The 13,074-nt window shown below is 44.9% G+C and overlaps 1 protein-coding gene across 2 annotated transcripts in view; it reads left to right on the top strand.

The window, feature by feature from the left end:
• Window positions 1-394: 394 nt before the first annotated feature.
• LOC125891272 (protein bicaudal D homolog 2-like) overlaps window positions 395-13,074 on the top strand; it is a 45,418-nt gene continuing 32,738 nt past the window's right edge. For both annotated transcript variants that reach the window (XM_049580400.1, XM_049580399.1), the window contains exon 1: window positions 395-939. In XM_049580400.1, coding sequence (XP_049436357.1) covers window positions 700-939 — 240 coding nt within the window. In that variant the 5' untranslated portion in view covers window positions 395-699. The remainder of the gene's footprint in view (window positions 940-13,074) is intronic.

Here is a 13,074-nt window from a genome sequence, read left to right as displayed (position 1 = left end):
ACACATCGATTCCGTTGGCTTTACGCTCTAATAGTACTACATTTCCCGACGAGCACCACCGCCCTTCAGGAGCTGTCCCAGCTGACTGCGTAGGCGCTTCCCATTTCCATAAATTGACCGAATTTACCGGATGTTGATGTGTTGTGGCTTCAAAATAAAACAAGAACGCTGTAACACCGAAGGAAATTATCACGGTATTTTTACTCACTATGTGTTCTCCCTTTATTGTATTTTAGCTTTTTATTTTAGAGCGTAAATAAAAGCAATAAACACAGAACTATACATGGGTCTGAGCGGTCTGAAGCGCATTTTCGCCGATAAGAGTTTTATTTTGAAAGTAAGAACCAGAAGTTGTACATCCGTTTTTCTTCCCTTGTCAGTTGGTACTCCTGGCTCCGGCGCAAATGCTCCGACAAGCCGGGGGAGAGGTGAAGAAAACGCAGTAACTCAGCGATGGAGCAATTTTAGGAGATAACGACGAGCTCCCCCGTCGGAGATAATTCAACCGAGTCATCTACATGACCAAAGAAACAAGACCGGCAACGAGAAACGCAAGCGTAACAATCATGCAATTTAAATACAGACGAATTTAAGCAACCGCTCCTTCTTCAAGGTTACGCCGCTTGAAGACGCCCCAACATCCCCCTCCTTGTCGCAGATCAGCTGGCGTACGTTGGTCGGTCGTAACCGGTACCCATCATGTCCGTGGAAGAGCAGGGCTACCCCGACGCTGTGCTGTTGCTGGAGGCCGCGCCGGAGTGGATGCGGGCCGAGATCGAGCGTCTCACTCGGGAGCTGAGTGAGACCACGAACGAGAAGATCCAGGCGGCGGAGTACGGGCTGGCGGTGCTGGAGGAGAAGCAGCTGCTCAAACAGCAGTACGATGACCTGGAGATGGAGTATGAGGCCGTCAGGCAGGAGGTGGACCAGCTGAAGGAGGTAGGCTGCATTTTAAAATCACAGAATATGCCTAAGAAATCATATAACATTGTAATTACAGTCACTGACGCATCAACCCCTAAAAACCTGAAGCTATGATTTATTCTGGGGCGTATACCCATTTGTTGTACCCAGCAAAATTAATCCCAGTGACCCTGTCATGTTTTTATTTGTATGGCCTCCTCACTGTAATATTCCACACAGGGACGTGGATTGCTGTGGCATTTATACAGGCATCACCTATAAAACATCTGTCTTTCATCCTACAAGGTCAAAACTGCAAGATGAGGAGGGGATGCTCCCTCTGTAGGCTGCTCCCCACCCCACCCCCTCCTCACTCAGGGTGTCCCCCATTGCACTGCCACCTTTATTTATTTATACAGCTTTTATGGCTCCTTCAAGACATTCCTGACTGACTCACAGCTAGTCTAGGCTTGGTGTGCGCCCACCCCCACTCCTGTAATGTCTTAATCATGAGTAGATCTGCAGACTGTACAGATATGAGCATTATTACATGCAGGCAGTGAACTTCAATACTTTGCTGTGCATGTTTGATATGTGACATTAAAAAAACGGAGTCATTCTGCTGATTTTTGGTTTAATTCTGCTCTGTGTGCACATTATAACTTTCTTTAAAATGACATTTATGTATTGAGATGATATTAAAAATAACACTTTTAGATTTTTGATTGGCTTAAGTTGTCTCTCAGCTCAGCTTCTGTGAACGGGAATTACTAGTTTAGGTGAAAGGGGCGGGAGTAGGTTTGAATTTTTGAACCTTCCCGCTCAGAGGAGAGAGGGATGAGTAACTTGCAGAAGAAACCAGGCGAGTTATGACCCTGTGGGAATGGAAAGAATGTTGAGTGACGGTTCAAGAAGTCAGATAAAGGATGTGTCTGTTTCTCTGGACAGTGGCCGCGCTTATTCCCTGCTGTTGTATCACGTTGAGTCCACTTTTTTTCATTAGCAGTCTGTCACTGTCATGTGATTTACAAGGAGAGAAGTTGGCTTTAGGGTGACGTTAGCCAGACGGTCCCGCTCACAGCTGCAGCCTCTCTCTGCGCCCACAAGTAGTCATGGAAAAAAAAAAAAAATCAGATTCCCGCTTTGTTCATGGTTGCTCACATCCTCCTCTAAGATATGAGCTCTTCCTGTGTCCTCCCACCAGGCCTGACAACCAATAGCTGAGAAAGCTGAGTTCATGGTAACCCCCTTATTGCCTTGCCAGAAATGTGCTCATCGTCCCCTTGGGTTTTTGTGCGTGTCAGCGGAGAGTCCCATACAGAGAGGTTTTCAGCTCTCTCCGCTTCTCCCTCTTTGCTGTCCGTCTTCCAGTGACCCCCCCTCTCTAGTCGTTGTTATTGTCTTTGGCAGGAAGGCCTCGCTCTGCCTCAGAGGAATGACCGCAAAAAGATGTGAATAGAAGAAACAGACTGGAAACGGTCGAAAAGAGTAACCATGGCAGCAAACTAAGGCAAATAAAAAGGAGCAGGGGCATTTGAGAAGATTTGTCTTGGTTTTTCAAAATATACCAGATGAAGCTCTCATTGTGAGTCTTGTTGGACTGCTAGACTGTGCCTGGTCTCTTTCTGTCTTATAATGGAACACAAACATCCATCTGTGTGGGCAATAAACTCAATTGTTTGCTCCAAGCTGTGGCAGAGGTTCTTTCTTCTGCCTCGGGGTTGGGTTATACTGGTTGTAGATCACTGATCAGATGTTAGCCTTTGAAAGACCATAGCTATGTTCCTTTATCCCTTTACCCAACCCCCCAACTCAGCCTCTGTATGAACGGCAGAAGTGATGTTATCACAAGAGTAATACAAACACATTCTCATGACATCCCTCTCCACTTCCTCTGTATTGTCTGTAGAGGAACAGTAGATAGTGGGGAGCAAACACAAGATAAGCTACTGTCAAAGCAGGGGCTAAAATTAAAGTTTATCTCAAACTTATAATTCAAGATTTTGTTGCAGTTGTGAAAAGACAGATGCCATATTTATTAGACGTCTTTTGTTGTTCTGATTTGTGAGACGTTTTGAAGAAGGTAGGTCAAACTGACCGCTGTGGCTTTGTCTGGCAGTTATTTACTTTGGTCAGGTAGAAATGTCATGCTCTCTTCGGTACACAGCGAGTATTTACACTCATGGAGGCAATGTTTGCATGTCCTTTCTCTTTTCGAGGACTTTACGAGAAGATTTACAGAGTAGCTCAACACTGGATCGTCTCCCGTGACCCCAAATGTCTCCTCTCACACACTGGTATGCACAAACACGACTTAAAATTAAATTGCTCAGATTTATGCGTGTTCATATTGATTTAAACACCCAGATACAACTCTTTTGTCTCATGCAAACAGCCAATCGGAAATCATCACGACAGCGAGCAAACTTCCCCTGCCAATTAAGCAATCCTCACCCTCTCACCCTCTCACCCTACCCTTGGGCAGGGCACTTGTACTCACACTGAAGCATATTCACACCCCCACATGCACACCACTCTCGAGGCAGGAAGATGGAGGAATTCTGTGCACTGCTGTTGCTTAGTAACGGCACAGCTCTGCGCCTTAATTTTAGCAGCTGTGCCTCATCCTCAGCAGGTGCTGCTTCCTCAGTGTGCTGGTCGGTGACTGCTTAGGGATCATCTCACAGCATAGCTAGAGTAGTATACACACATTGTAATTGGCTGGCAGTAACCACGTATTGGTTAATGATATTCATAGGCTGCTCCTCTAGGTTCTCTGATGTAGCTGTTATATTTGTATGTAGAATATATCTTATGGTCATTGACGTACTGCTGCAGCTGTGACAGTGTCATTCCCCTTGAGTTTCTCTTTTCTTATACAGCCCTCCAACCGCAAAATTATTCTCCAGCCATTTGCTTGTGCACTGGTGTTTGTCATTAGGGAAAGACTGCGATGCCTCCCTATGCTTAGCCATCTTCTCAGAGGGTACTAGCCCAACAGAGAGACCCATCTGCTAGTATGTTATAGTGAATGTGAGTTAGTTGGACCTTTGCCCCTGTTAGACCTGCACTGTAACACTGCTCAGACTTCATTTGTCCATTTGCCTGATTGTGCATTTCTTTGTGATTATGCAGTTTTTCCTCTGGGAAACTTTATCTGACAAACAGAATCTTAAGTCAACAGCTGATTGTACACAATACGCTGCGCCCTCTCTGAACTGTGCTCTGATAAAAGGCGCCCTTGAATGCTAGGCTGCCAGTAAAGATGTGAGAGAGAGCTGTGTGGACTTTTCCCCAGTTCCAGTGCAGATTGCAGAACACAGGCTCAGTCACAAGGTGATGGAGCTAATGCCATTATACCACACTCAGTGGAGGAGCGGAAGGTGGTGCTCCCTCAGCTGTTGTTGATATTCTTAAGTTAAGCCACTCACAGGTGACATCATGTGCCACACCTCCAACTGTTAATGCAGTTCCTGCATACAGTCTGCCTGTATGGAGAACTAAACAGGCTTTGGTAACTGCTGTGGGCTCGATGTTTAGTCTTTCGGGCCGTCTGAGGTCTGTGTCAATGTAATGCGATAGAACACAGTGGCCACAAAGATGTCAGCTTCTATCATAAGACAAGAGACCCACAGAGCACCCCACAGTCCTCAGTTTTATTTATTTTTTTTCTGGTACTGGTTCATTTTCAGACTGCAGACACATAGACAATGGCCTTTATAACAAAGGCCTAGAGGTCTTCAGGCCCTTGTTGTGGTGTGTCAAGCGTCAGAGACCGCACAGAAGTCATTCAGTCCCACACAGACCCTGTTCGTCCCATGCGACGCTCCTATCGCTGTAGCGGCAGCTGTGCAGTGCAATGTGGAATTCAACCAGACAATCAGAACCCTAAATATTGTAAAGCTCAGTGAAACCTGGGTTGTCTGCGCTCGGCTCGCTGGCCCTTTGTGTGTTTGAGCACACTGGGGTTACCAGGTCTTGGGCGTCACAGATGAAGAGAGGGTTAAATGCCAGCAGAACACAGTGTATGACAAAGGAGAGTGAGAGAGGCGTCCCATTGTGGTTACATTTGAAAGGATTGGGTACTTTTGTCCCTTTTGAAATGGCAGATCACTAAAGGATATATCCCAATGTCCTTAAACAAAGATATCTGGTGTGACTCTAAGCCCTTTCTGTGGTGTTAAATGGGTTGGATGCTGATTGGATGTTAGTAGAAAATACGAGGACACCAAACCCATCTGGTCCCTTATATGAAGAGTCATAAATAAAGTCCATCTCATGTTGTTGGGTTGCAACACCAAGCTGTGTTTCATCAGCAGCTGCTCATCTCTTACTTCTCCTAATCTTTCTTTTTTCTATTTTCTTACTTACTTCAGCCATTCTTGTATCTTATCACAAACTCTCAGCCCGTTCCAACAGCCCATTCAAGTCATACTCAATCATGTCTGTACCCATTTATGGTTTTGCCTCTATGTGACCTAACTTATGCTAAACCTTTCAGCATTGTTTGGGGTATTCTTTTATCCATAATGTCTTTTAGTTGACGGCAAGTCTGCAGTTAAGGGGTAATCTTTTCTAAATGGCACTAAATAAAGTCCTAAATCCCCTTCCCTCTGGGCCTAAGAGGATGAATCCCAGCCGCTATGCACAGGGCTTACGGAGGTCTGGGAGTCTGCCAGGCCCAGTCACACTCAGCAGCTTCCAGAGACAGGGACAGATAGGTGCATTTTGGGGTAATGCTGCACAGAGGCTGTCAGGTGCTGCTGGGAAACTGCCCTGTTCTCCCTATCCTGGCCCAGTAGCCTACTCCAGTGGCTACCAAGCCCTAGCAGTCTGTTCAGAGTGCTGTCAGGCCTGGCATACATATGAATCCCAGCCTCAGTAAGAAGGTGCAAATTATTGTAAAGATCAGCTACACAGTCATTCTGTGAAGAAATTCCCACTGGTAGAATTTTATCAAGTGTCTGTACAGGCTCCATAACATCCACTCACACAGACTAATGTTGCCTTCTGTGTCACAGACGGATGACCATATGGTATGACAAAGTAATGAAAGAATCATTCCAGCCAGTTTTAGGTAAAATGGCCCGCTGCTAATCCGTAATGATTTTAAGAGCTTTTGTCCTTAACACCGATAAACAAAATACCATCAGCACCCGTCCACAGTTCAAGTGGAGGCCACATTTACTCAGGAGCATTAGTGGAAGGCTGTTTGAGTGTGTCAGGTCTCAGTGGGTGAATTGTTTGCTTGGAATATTGCTGGTTTGTATAAAGAGTGTGTTTGTGCAACGTGTTTTTAATGACAAGAATCATGCGTTTGTGACATCTTGCATCACCAATAGGCGGTGTGGAAGGAGCAGAGTACTCCTGGTATGTGGTAGTTCGTTGACCTTTTACATGACCGATGGTCATCAATGAAACTCTTGCATCGAGTTTCACCCCAGGCCACTCGGGAGTTGTTGTTACCTACTGATAGGAAAGCATAGCATTGTGACTGCCCAAGGGCGTATTGTATAACATTTGGGTGCGTCATTAGACACTGTCCTCTGGCTTCAGTAAATATGGATGAAGTTGTTGGGTAATCTAAAGTGTGTTCATAATATTTAGCTGCAAAGTAGCTGGTTTTACTTTGCTTGATTCCCCATATTGCAGAGCCTTACATTTATTATACATGGTTAATTTCACACAGTTCGAACCCCCCTAGTGTGAAGACTACTTGAAAACATTAACAGGAGTCAAAAGTGCACGTACACCAGCAGTATGGCAGCCTCGCAGGGTCATGATTCTACCAGTATAATCCAATTACTGACGACTAGGGCCAGATCAGGCAGGAGGCCAGGCTAAAAGCAGAGGATGAGGTCATAGTAATGGCCGCATGCTTCCGACAATACAACACGGTTCACTCAGGCAATAGGTCGTTCTCTAGTTTCCCTTCTCCTGCACTCCACAACGACTATAAACTGTTATAAATCCGTCAACAAAGAAGCCAGTGTGCATGCACGTGACCGAGCTAGATGTGTGTATGTGTGTGTCAGAAATACAATGGCTACTTATCCCTTCTCTCCTACGTGTCCAGCTGTCTTTATTGTGTGGTTTCATTGTATCTCTTGCATCCTGTTTTGTTCCTCTATCACCACGAAGAGCCTATGTTTGATATTTAGTGTGTTATTTGTTGTATTGAATTGATTTAAATTATTATTTGTGGGCTTTCTTTATTGCCATGGTCTGTGTTGAAAAAAAAAACACTAGTGTGTCTGTTAGGTAAGTTGTCTCCATGGTAATACTACCTTGCTGTATACGCTTTTGGTAACTCAAGCTACCATGTTACATAATATTGAGATTGATCCTCTATCTTCCCATTGAAACCCGTGGTCCAGTTAGCTCTAGGCCTGCAAACTGCAACTTAACGAATTCAAGGCAGGGTCATATTTGTATTGAGACACTGATTTTCTTATATAAACGGATGAATCAGCAAGGCATGTGGGTAGAGAACAAATTTGTGGCTGTTTGTTTTCAACCCCGCCTGCATCATTCTTTTAATAGTCTTTAGATCAAGTCTGTGGACTGTATCAGATTGCTCACATACCTTCCTTATCATTTGTGCCACTGAATCCAAGCAACATGATTGACACAGCGTGACACCCGCATATAAAGCTTAGTGTTTTGCTAATAAAAATTGCTGTGGGTTTCCTGTAAGCGTAAAGACTCTTGCTGAGCTCTGCTCCATCAAATTCTTCTTCCTCTTATTGAAATGCATTGAGAACTCACATCCCCTGCCCCCCGTGCTCCGCATCCTGTTTACTCGCAAGGAGTCTGGCTTTTTATAGCAGATGGGAAGTGTATGAAATATGGCTCTGTACCAGTCCGGATATCTTTTTAGTGGATCAGAGGACATGACCGCACAAGGTTCATCAGGCAAGTCACTTCTGTCACCTCTGTTCGATGAGGAATACATCGCAACAATACACTTTTTTTGATGAGAAGAATGTGCTTGCCTTCCTCTCCATGTTAACATCAACACTCATTATGCTGCATTTCCTTTCAGTGTTCTGGTCATTTCCACGGCAACAGAAGCAGGAACTAACATTCAATAGCCAGAGTCACCTAGGTTTAGATACACTCAGTTTTTTGAGCCTCAAGCTCTCGAGGGCTCAACAATAAGGATTGCCTGATTGCCTGGGGCAAGCAAAATGCCACTTCTGGCTAGTAAGGGGTAAAAAAGAATGTAACACATTGTTTTTACTGGAGCTGATGATGAAAGTAGCTAATATTGGCAGGTAAAGACAAAGTTTATCAGCTGAAGTGCAAGCAAGCATTTTAATTATCATGAAAACAAGAGTTCAGTTGGGTGGGTTGGAGGATGTGGGCGAAACTCCAACTACGCATTGCGCAGTAAGCTGCAAGTTTGAGAGCAAGGGGGATGAATTGGGTTGTTTTTCATGACATGCCTTAGTTATCTGGTAACCACTTATAGATAAAACAGTTTGTATAGGGGAAAGGAGAAATTGAATTTGGACAGGTAGATTTCTGACCCAGTTGCCTAACCGAGCAAGTGAAAAAAAACCATTAACGTTGAATTCTGATATCCATCAGTATTTGTTTTGTCATGTCTGTGGGTGTTCAAAATATGTGCTGAATCAAATAAAGTCTGCTTAGTCATGCATTGGGAACTTTTTGAACAGGTTAGTTGGATCTGCAAGTTTCCGTCAGCAGTCTAATCTCATCTTGACACACATGCTAAGCAATCAGAGACACGCAATTTTGACGTTCTTTTAATGACCTCCTGAAATCAGAAGTCCACATTTCCCAATGTTGTGGGACACTTGACTCTCCTGACACACAGAGTATATTGAGGCTTTCTCTTAGACGTCTTTTTATCCAATTGAGTTTAAATATCCCTGGAGAATCAAAAAATGTATTAGCATATGCAAAGAGGAGGAATAAACTGGTGCCCCATCCCTACCCCTTGATGTAGACACATGCACATATCGATAGGGTATGACCGGCCCTATCCATATCTTACATCTAAACAGGAGTTTTGTTGTGCAGTTTGTCCCAGGGCGTTCAGTGTTTTGGTGCAGTACATGAAGAGATCAGGGATGAGCTGTAGACAGATTGCATTCTCTGTTTACATGAGTTCATCCTGGCGCACACCCCTCTCCGGTTCCTCCGAAATTCTACATAGTCCTCTCATCTCAATTATCTCCTGACTGGCAGGGTAGTGCCGCCCATCTCACGTAAATTAATCAAACCAGAGGGCAGATTCTGAAAACATCTCCTCATTTTAATAGCCTATCTATTCAAACATTAGCGAACCCAATTTGAAAGGGTTGTCCCCTCGCCCTGGGGGTCCTTTTAACTTCAACACCACGGTGCAATCAGAGATCAGCAGTATGTCTACAATCCTTCCACGCTCCATACCCACTCCCTGCCACCTTCCTTCTCTCCTCCTCCTCCTCCTCCTCCTTGGGCTCCTATTGTAAATAGGCTAGTGGGTCTGGGTCCCCCTGTCGCAGTGTGTCGCACCCGAGTCTCACGGAGCCCACGCTTTGAAATCCTCAGGCATTGTCGAACAGGGGAGAGGGAGGAATGAATTGGGAATAGCAAAGGGGTAAAAGGGAGGGGAGATAAGAAGACAGAGTTGTATAGTCAGGCAGGGGGTTGCCTGTACAGCAATAACAACATTAGGGTTTGGGCTCAGAGAGCGTGAGGAGAGGAGGGGTTTTAATTGGATGTGTGCCAGTCTCTCAGGGGTCCTTGAGAAATGGGGATAGCAGACACAGAATGGGAGAAAGGTTTGGATGGGAGGGGCACCGGGCAATGCCTGAGTTTCCTGTGGGAACCAGTTCACTCCCTTTTTAAATGGGAGAAGAATAGGGGTTCCTCTATCAGCTGGATTAATGAGTTTAAAGTGCTGGGGCTTTAAATAGAGAATAACCAGCTATCTCTTTTCTGTACAAACATAGCTTGATAAATATGTAACTCATGAAAGAGCAGCAGGCTGTTTGCCAGCATTTGATCAGGACTTAAGGGCATTGTGTTGGAGTTAGGCTTATCTTTCATCTCTTTGCATTATTTTACTTTAATGCTCTGTTGTTGCAGAGATGGTCCAGAGACATATTGTAGTGCATTGTTTACCAAGTATGTTTTGAACATGGAATAAAAGAACTTATGTAATGCAAACCGTAGACAATCATTTTTCTGCATTATGCATGTTCTGTTAACCTTCAGTACTATTTGCATTCACATATGATCCATTATGTGCACAGTGGTGAGGATACTGAGCCCCCACCTCATTCTTTACAAACTGACGTGGCCTCATATGGTATAGGCTCGCCACCCTGACCCAAGATCTCACCCCACTGTTAGAGAGAACGTGCGCACATGCAGTCACAAACAGGATTTAATTACTGCAAATGGGGATGGGAGGTCATTTGTCTCTGTCTGGCCGGGAGCAAAGGCAGGACCTGCCCAAGAGACCGTCTCCTGGGTTTGGGAGGGTGAGTGGAGGGATAGCAGAGAGGGGTTAGGGACAGCACAGAGAAGAGATTGGGAGACAAGTGTAGCCTTTTTTATGAGTGGAGTGGTGGAAAATTTGACACTACATCAGGAGTGATGAATAGTTGCATTCAAGTGGCAACATACGAAGCACCATAGATGGAAAACCTCAGGAAGATGGCGAATTGATTTTCTGCAGTCCCTCCCCCATCCTGTCAATGCCTCACTCTGATTGTCCAGACATGTCTCGGCACTAATGGATGAGAGTATGATGAGAGGAAATGCATTAGGGTCTCATGTGCAGCATTCATCTAATAAATGGTTATGGTAAAGGTTGGTAGCAGGCTCAAGGTTTGATTAAAGAAAAGTCTCCACATACTGACCATGAACAAATACACAAACAAATAGATTCAATGTGTGCTTTACCTTCACTCTTTTCCTGCATACCTGACCTTGGACTTTGGAAGAATATCTAGTCACATGTCATGTGTGGGTGTGTGTGTGTCTGAGCTCACACATGTATGCATTTATATGTGTGTGTTTATATGTAGCCCTGGCCCCAGCTGCGGCCCCAGCTGCTCCCCTTCCCTGTCATTTATGTCAGTAACAGCGAGGGGCTGTTCAGCTGTGGAGGTCATATGCAAAGGCTCCACAGGGAGCAGTTTCTTTTGGGGAAAAATGCTGAAATACACACTAAATAGAAACTCGGTCTGACTCACTGGTTGTTTACTATGATGGAGGCTTGGCCAAAGCAAAGAGCAAAAATAAAAATAGTTCAAAGCATGAGACCAGCGAGCTCTTTGTGCAAACAGATCTCAAATAGGAGAGGCATGGGACACGGGTGAAGACTGCTGCCAGAGAAAGAGGGAGGAGAGCAAGCTGTGCAAGGCTGAGCTCTGAAACCGCCATCTGTGTCAGTGCCCTGCCTCTACTGAACGCCTCTCGCTCTGTCACTGTAATTGGCATTGTAACCATAACGACGGCTGTTCCCCTGGGGTGCCGGCGCGTGGACCTGGGAGATCTCATCCAGCCACGGAGTGTCAGGCAGAAAGGGGAACCGACAGGCTGACTGCAGCCAGGCACAGATAAGGCAGTCTTTGCATTGCAAATGATTGAGGTTCTGAATGCCCAGAACTGGAGCTGGTATGTAACCTTGCCGTGATGTGACTGATGATAAAGCACTCAGACTCCGGCTCAGACGCCGATATGGTGGTGCAATATACCAGACCTATTGAATCCCTGCTCTCCCTTGAGACGCTGGCTTTTTCCTCCATTCTGTAGCAGATTTAGCAGCTGAACAATAGAGTCAATAAACAGCCGGGGATAAACAGATGCTTCCTTGTGATTAATTGACTGCTGAGATTAAAAACGGAAGACAGAAGTATAGTTTAAAACCTTGTGGTTCATCTATCCGGTTGCACAAGACAGAACAGATGATTTTTTATGGTGTCATAAAAGAAACAAAAACAGTAACGTGAGTCAAGACAAGTCTTCACAGGAGGCACTTAACCCCACTAAAATATGTTTTTTCTGTAAATGTTGATAGTGGAACATGGTTTGTTTTTAGACTCAGCTTAGATTTCACTCATAAGTGGAATGAAAACGACCTTTTCTCATTATGCTGCTTATTCTCTGTCCTTTATAGACATGCTCTGATACCATTTTTTACTTCCAGTTAGGGATTCCGATACCAGAACGATACAGAACCCTTTATAAACAGCAACAAATACATACACAGAATGAATGCTCTAGAACTTTCTTTTATCGGGTGTAAAATATGGCATAATTGCAGACATTTTGCTAACAGATAACGTTACACTGTGTACTGGAAATCAATTCCTCTTCATTGCTCCAAACAGTAGTTGCCAGTGCCTGCACAGCGCAACTTACTGTGTAGGCTACTGTTTTAGAGGGGGGAAGAAAAATTGATTTCTGGGAAAACTGCAGTTTTGTAACTACTTTTAAGGTTTAAAAATAAATTCTGGGGTTCAGATTGGTGCATATCCTGGCGTATTCGCTGATATGTGATCCAGCATTTTAGGTATCAGAGGCATCTCTAGGGGCGCATTCACACCAGGGTAGTCCGGGGGACTCGGTTCAATTGGGCGGGAAATGCCGAAAAACTTTACACCTTCATTTGGTTCGGTTCACTTTCACACTGCACTTTTTAAAGCAGACCAAACCGCCTGGACAACATCACGCAGTTACAACAGCCGCTCGTTCGGGGGCGGTATTGTCTAAAACGACCACTGACCACGAAGAAAAAAGCAGGAGGAAGAAGAAAACTCGGCTCAATGATTGGCCAGGACCAAAAACAGCAATCCATCCCCTTTAGCCCGCTAAGTCACCACAAAAACACCAAAATGCACAGCGCTCTACGTCACTTTCTCTCTTTGGTTCACTTCCTCTCTTTGGTTGGATCTTGTTGGATAGTCCGTTTGTATTTCCCACTGTAAGCGAACCGCACTAGGGTTCACTTGCAAGTGAACTGAGCCCTGCAGTTTTCAAGCAGACCAGGGCTTGACTGAGCTTTCGCACCACTCCAAACGGACCGAATTATCTGTGGAAGCAGACCAGGGTTCATTTAAAGCGGACCAAATAGCACCAGTGTGAATGCGTCCTTATGCTGGTAGAAGAACAACTCTACTCTTATACACTGAAGGCTAAATAAAC

The sequence above is a fragment of the Epinephelus fuscoguttatus genome, linkage group LG7, assembly GCF_011397635.1.
Source record: "Epinephelus fuscoguttatus linkage group LG7, E.fuscoguttatus.final_Chr_v1".
NCBI classification, from domain to species: Eukaryota; Metazoa; Chordata; class Actinopteri; order Perciformes; family Serranidae; genus Epinephelus; species Epinephelus fuscoguttatus.
This window is presented reverse-complemented; position numbering and strand designations above follow the sequence as displayed.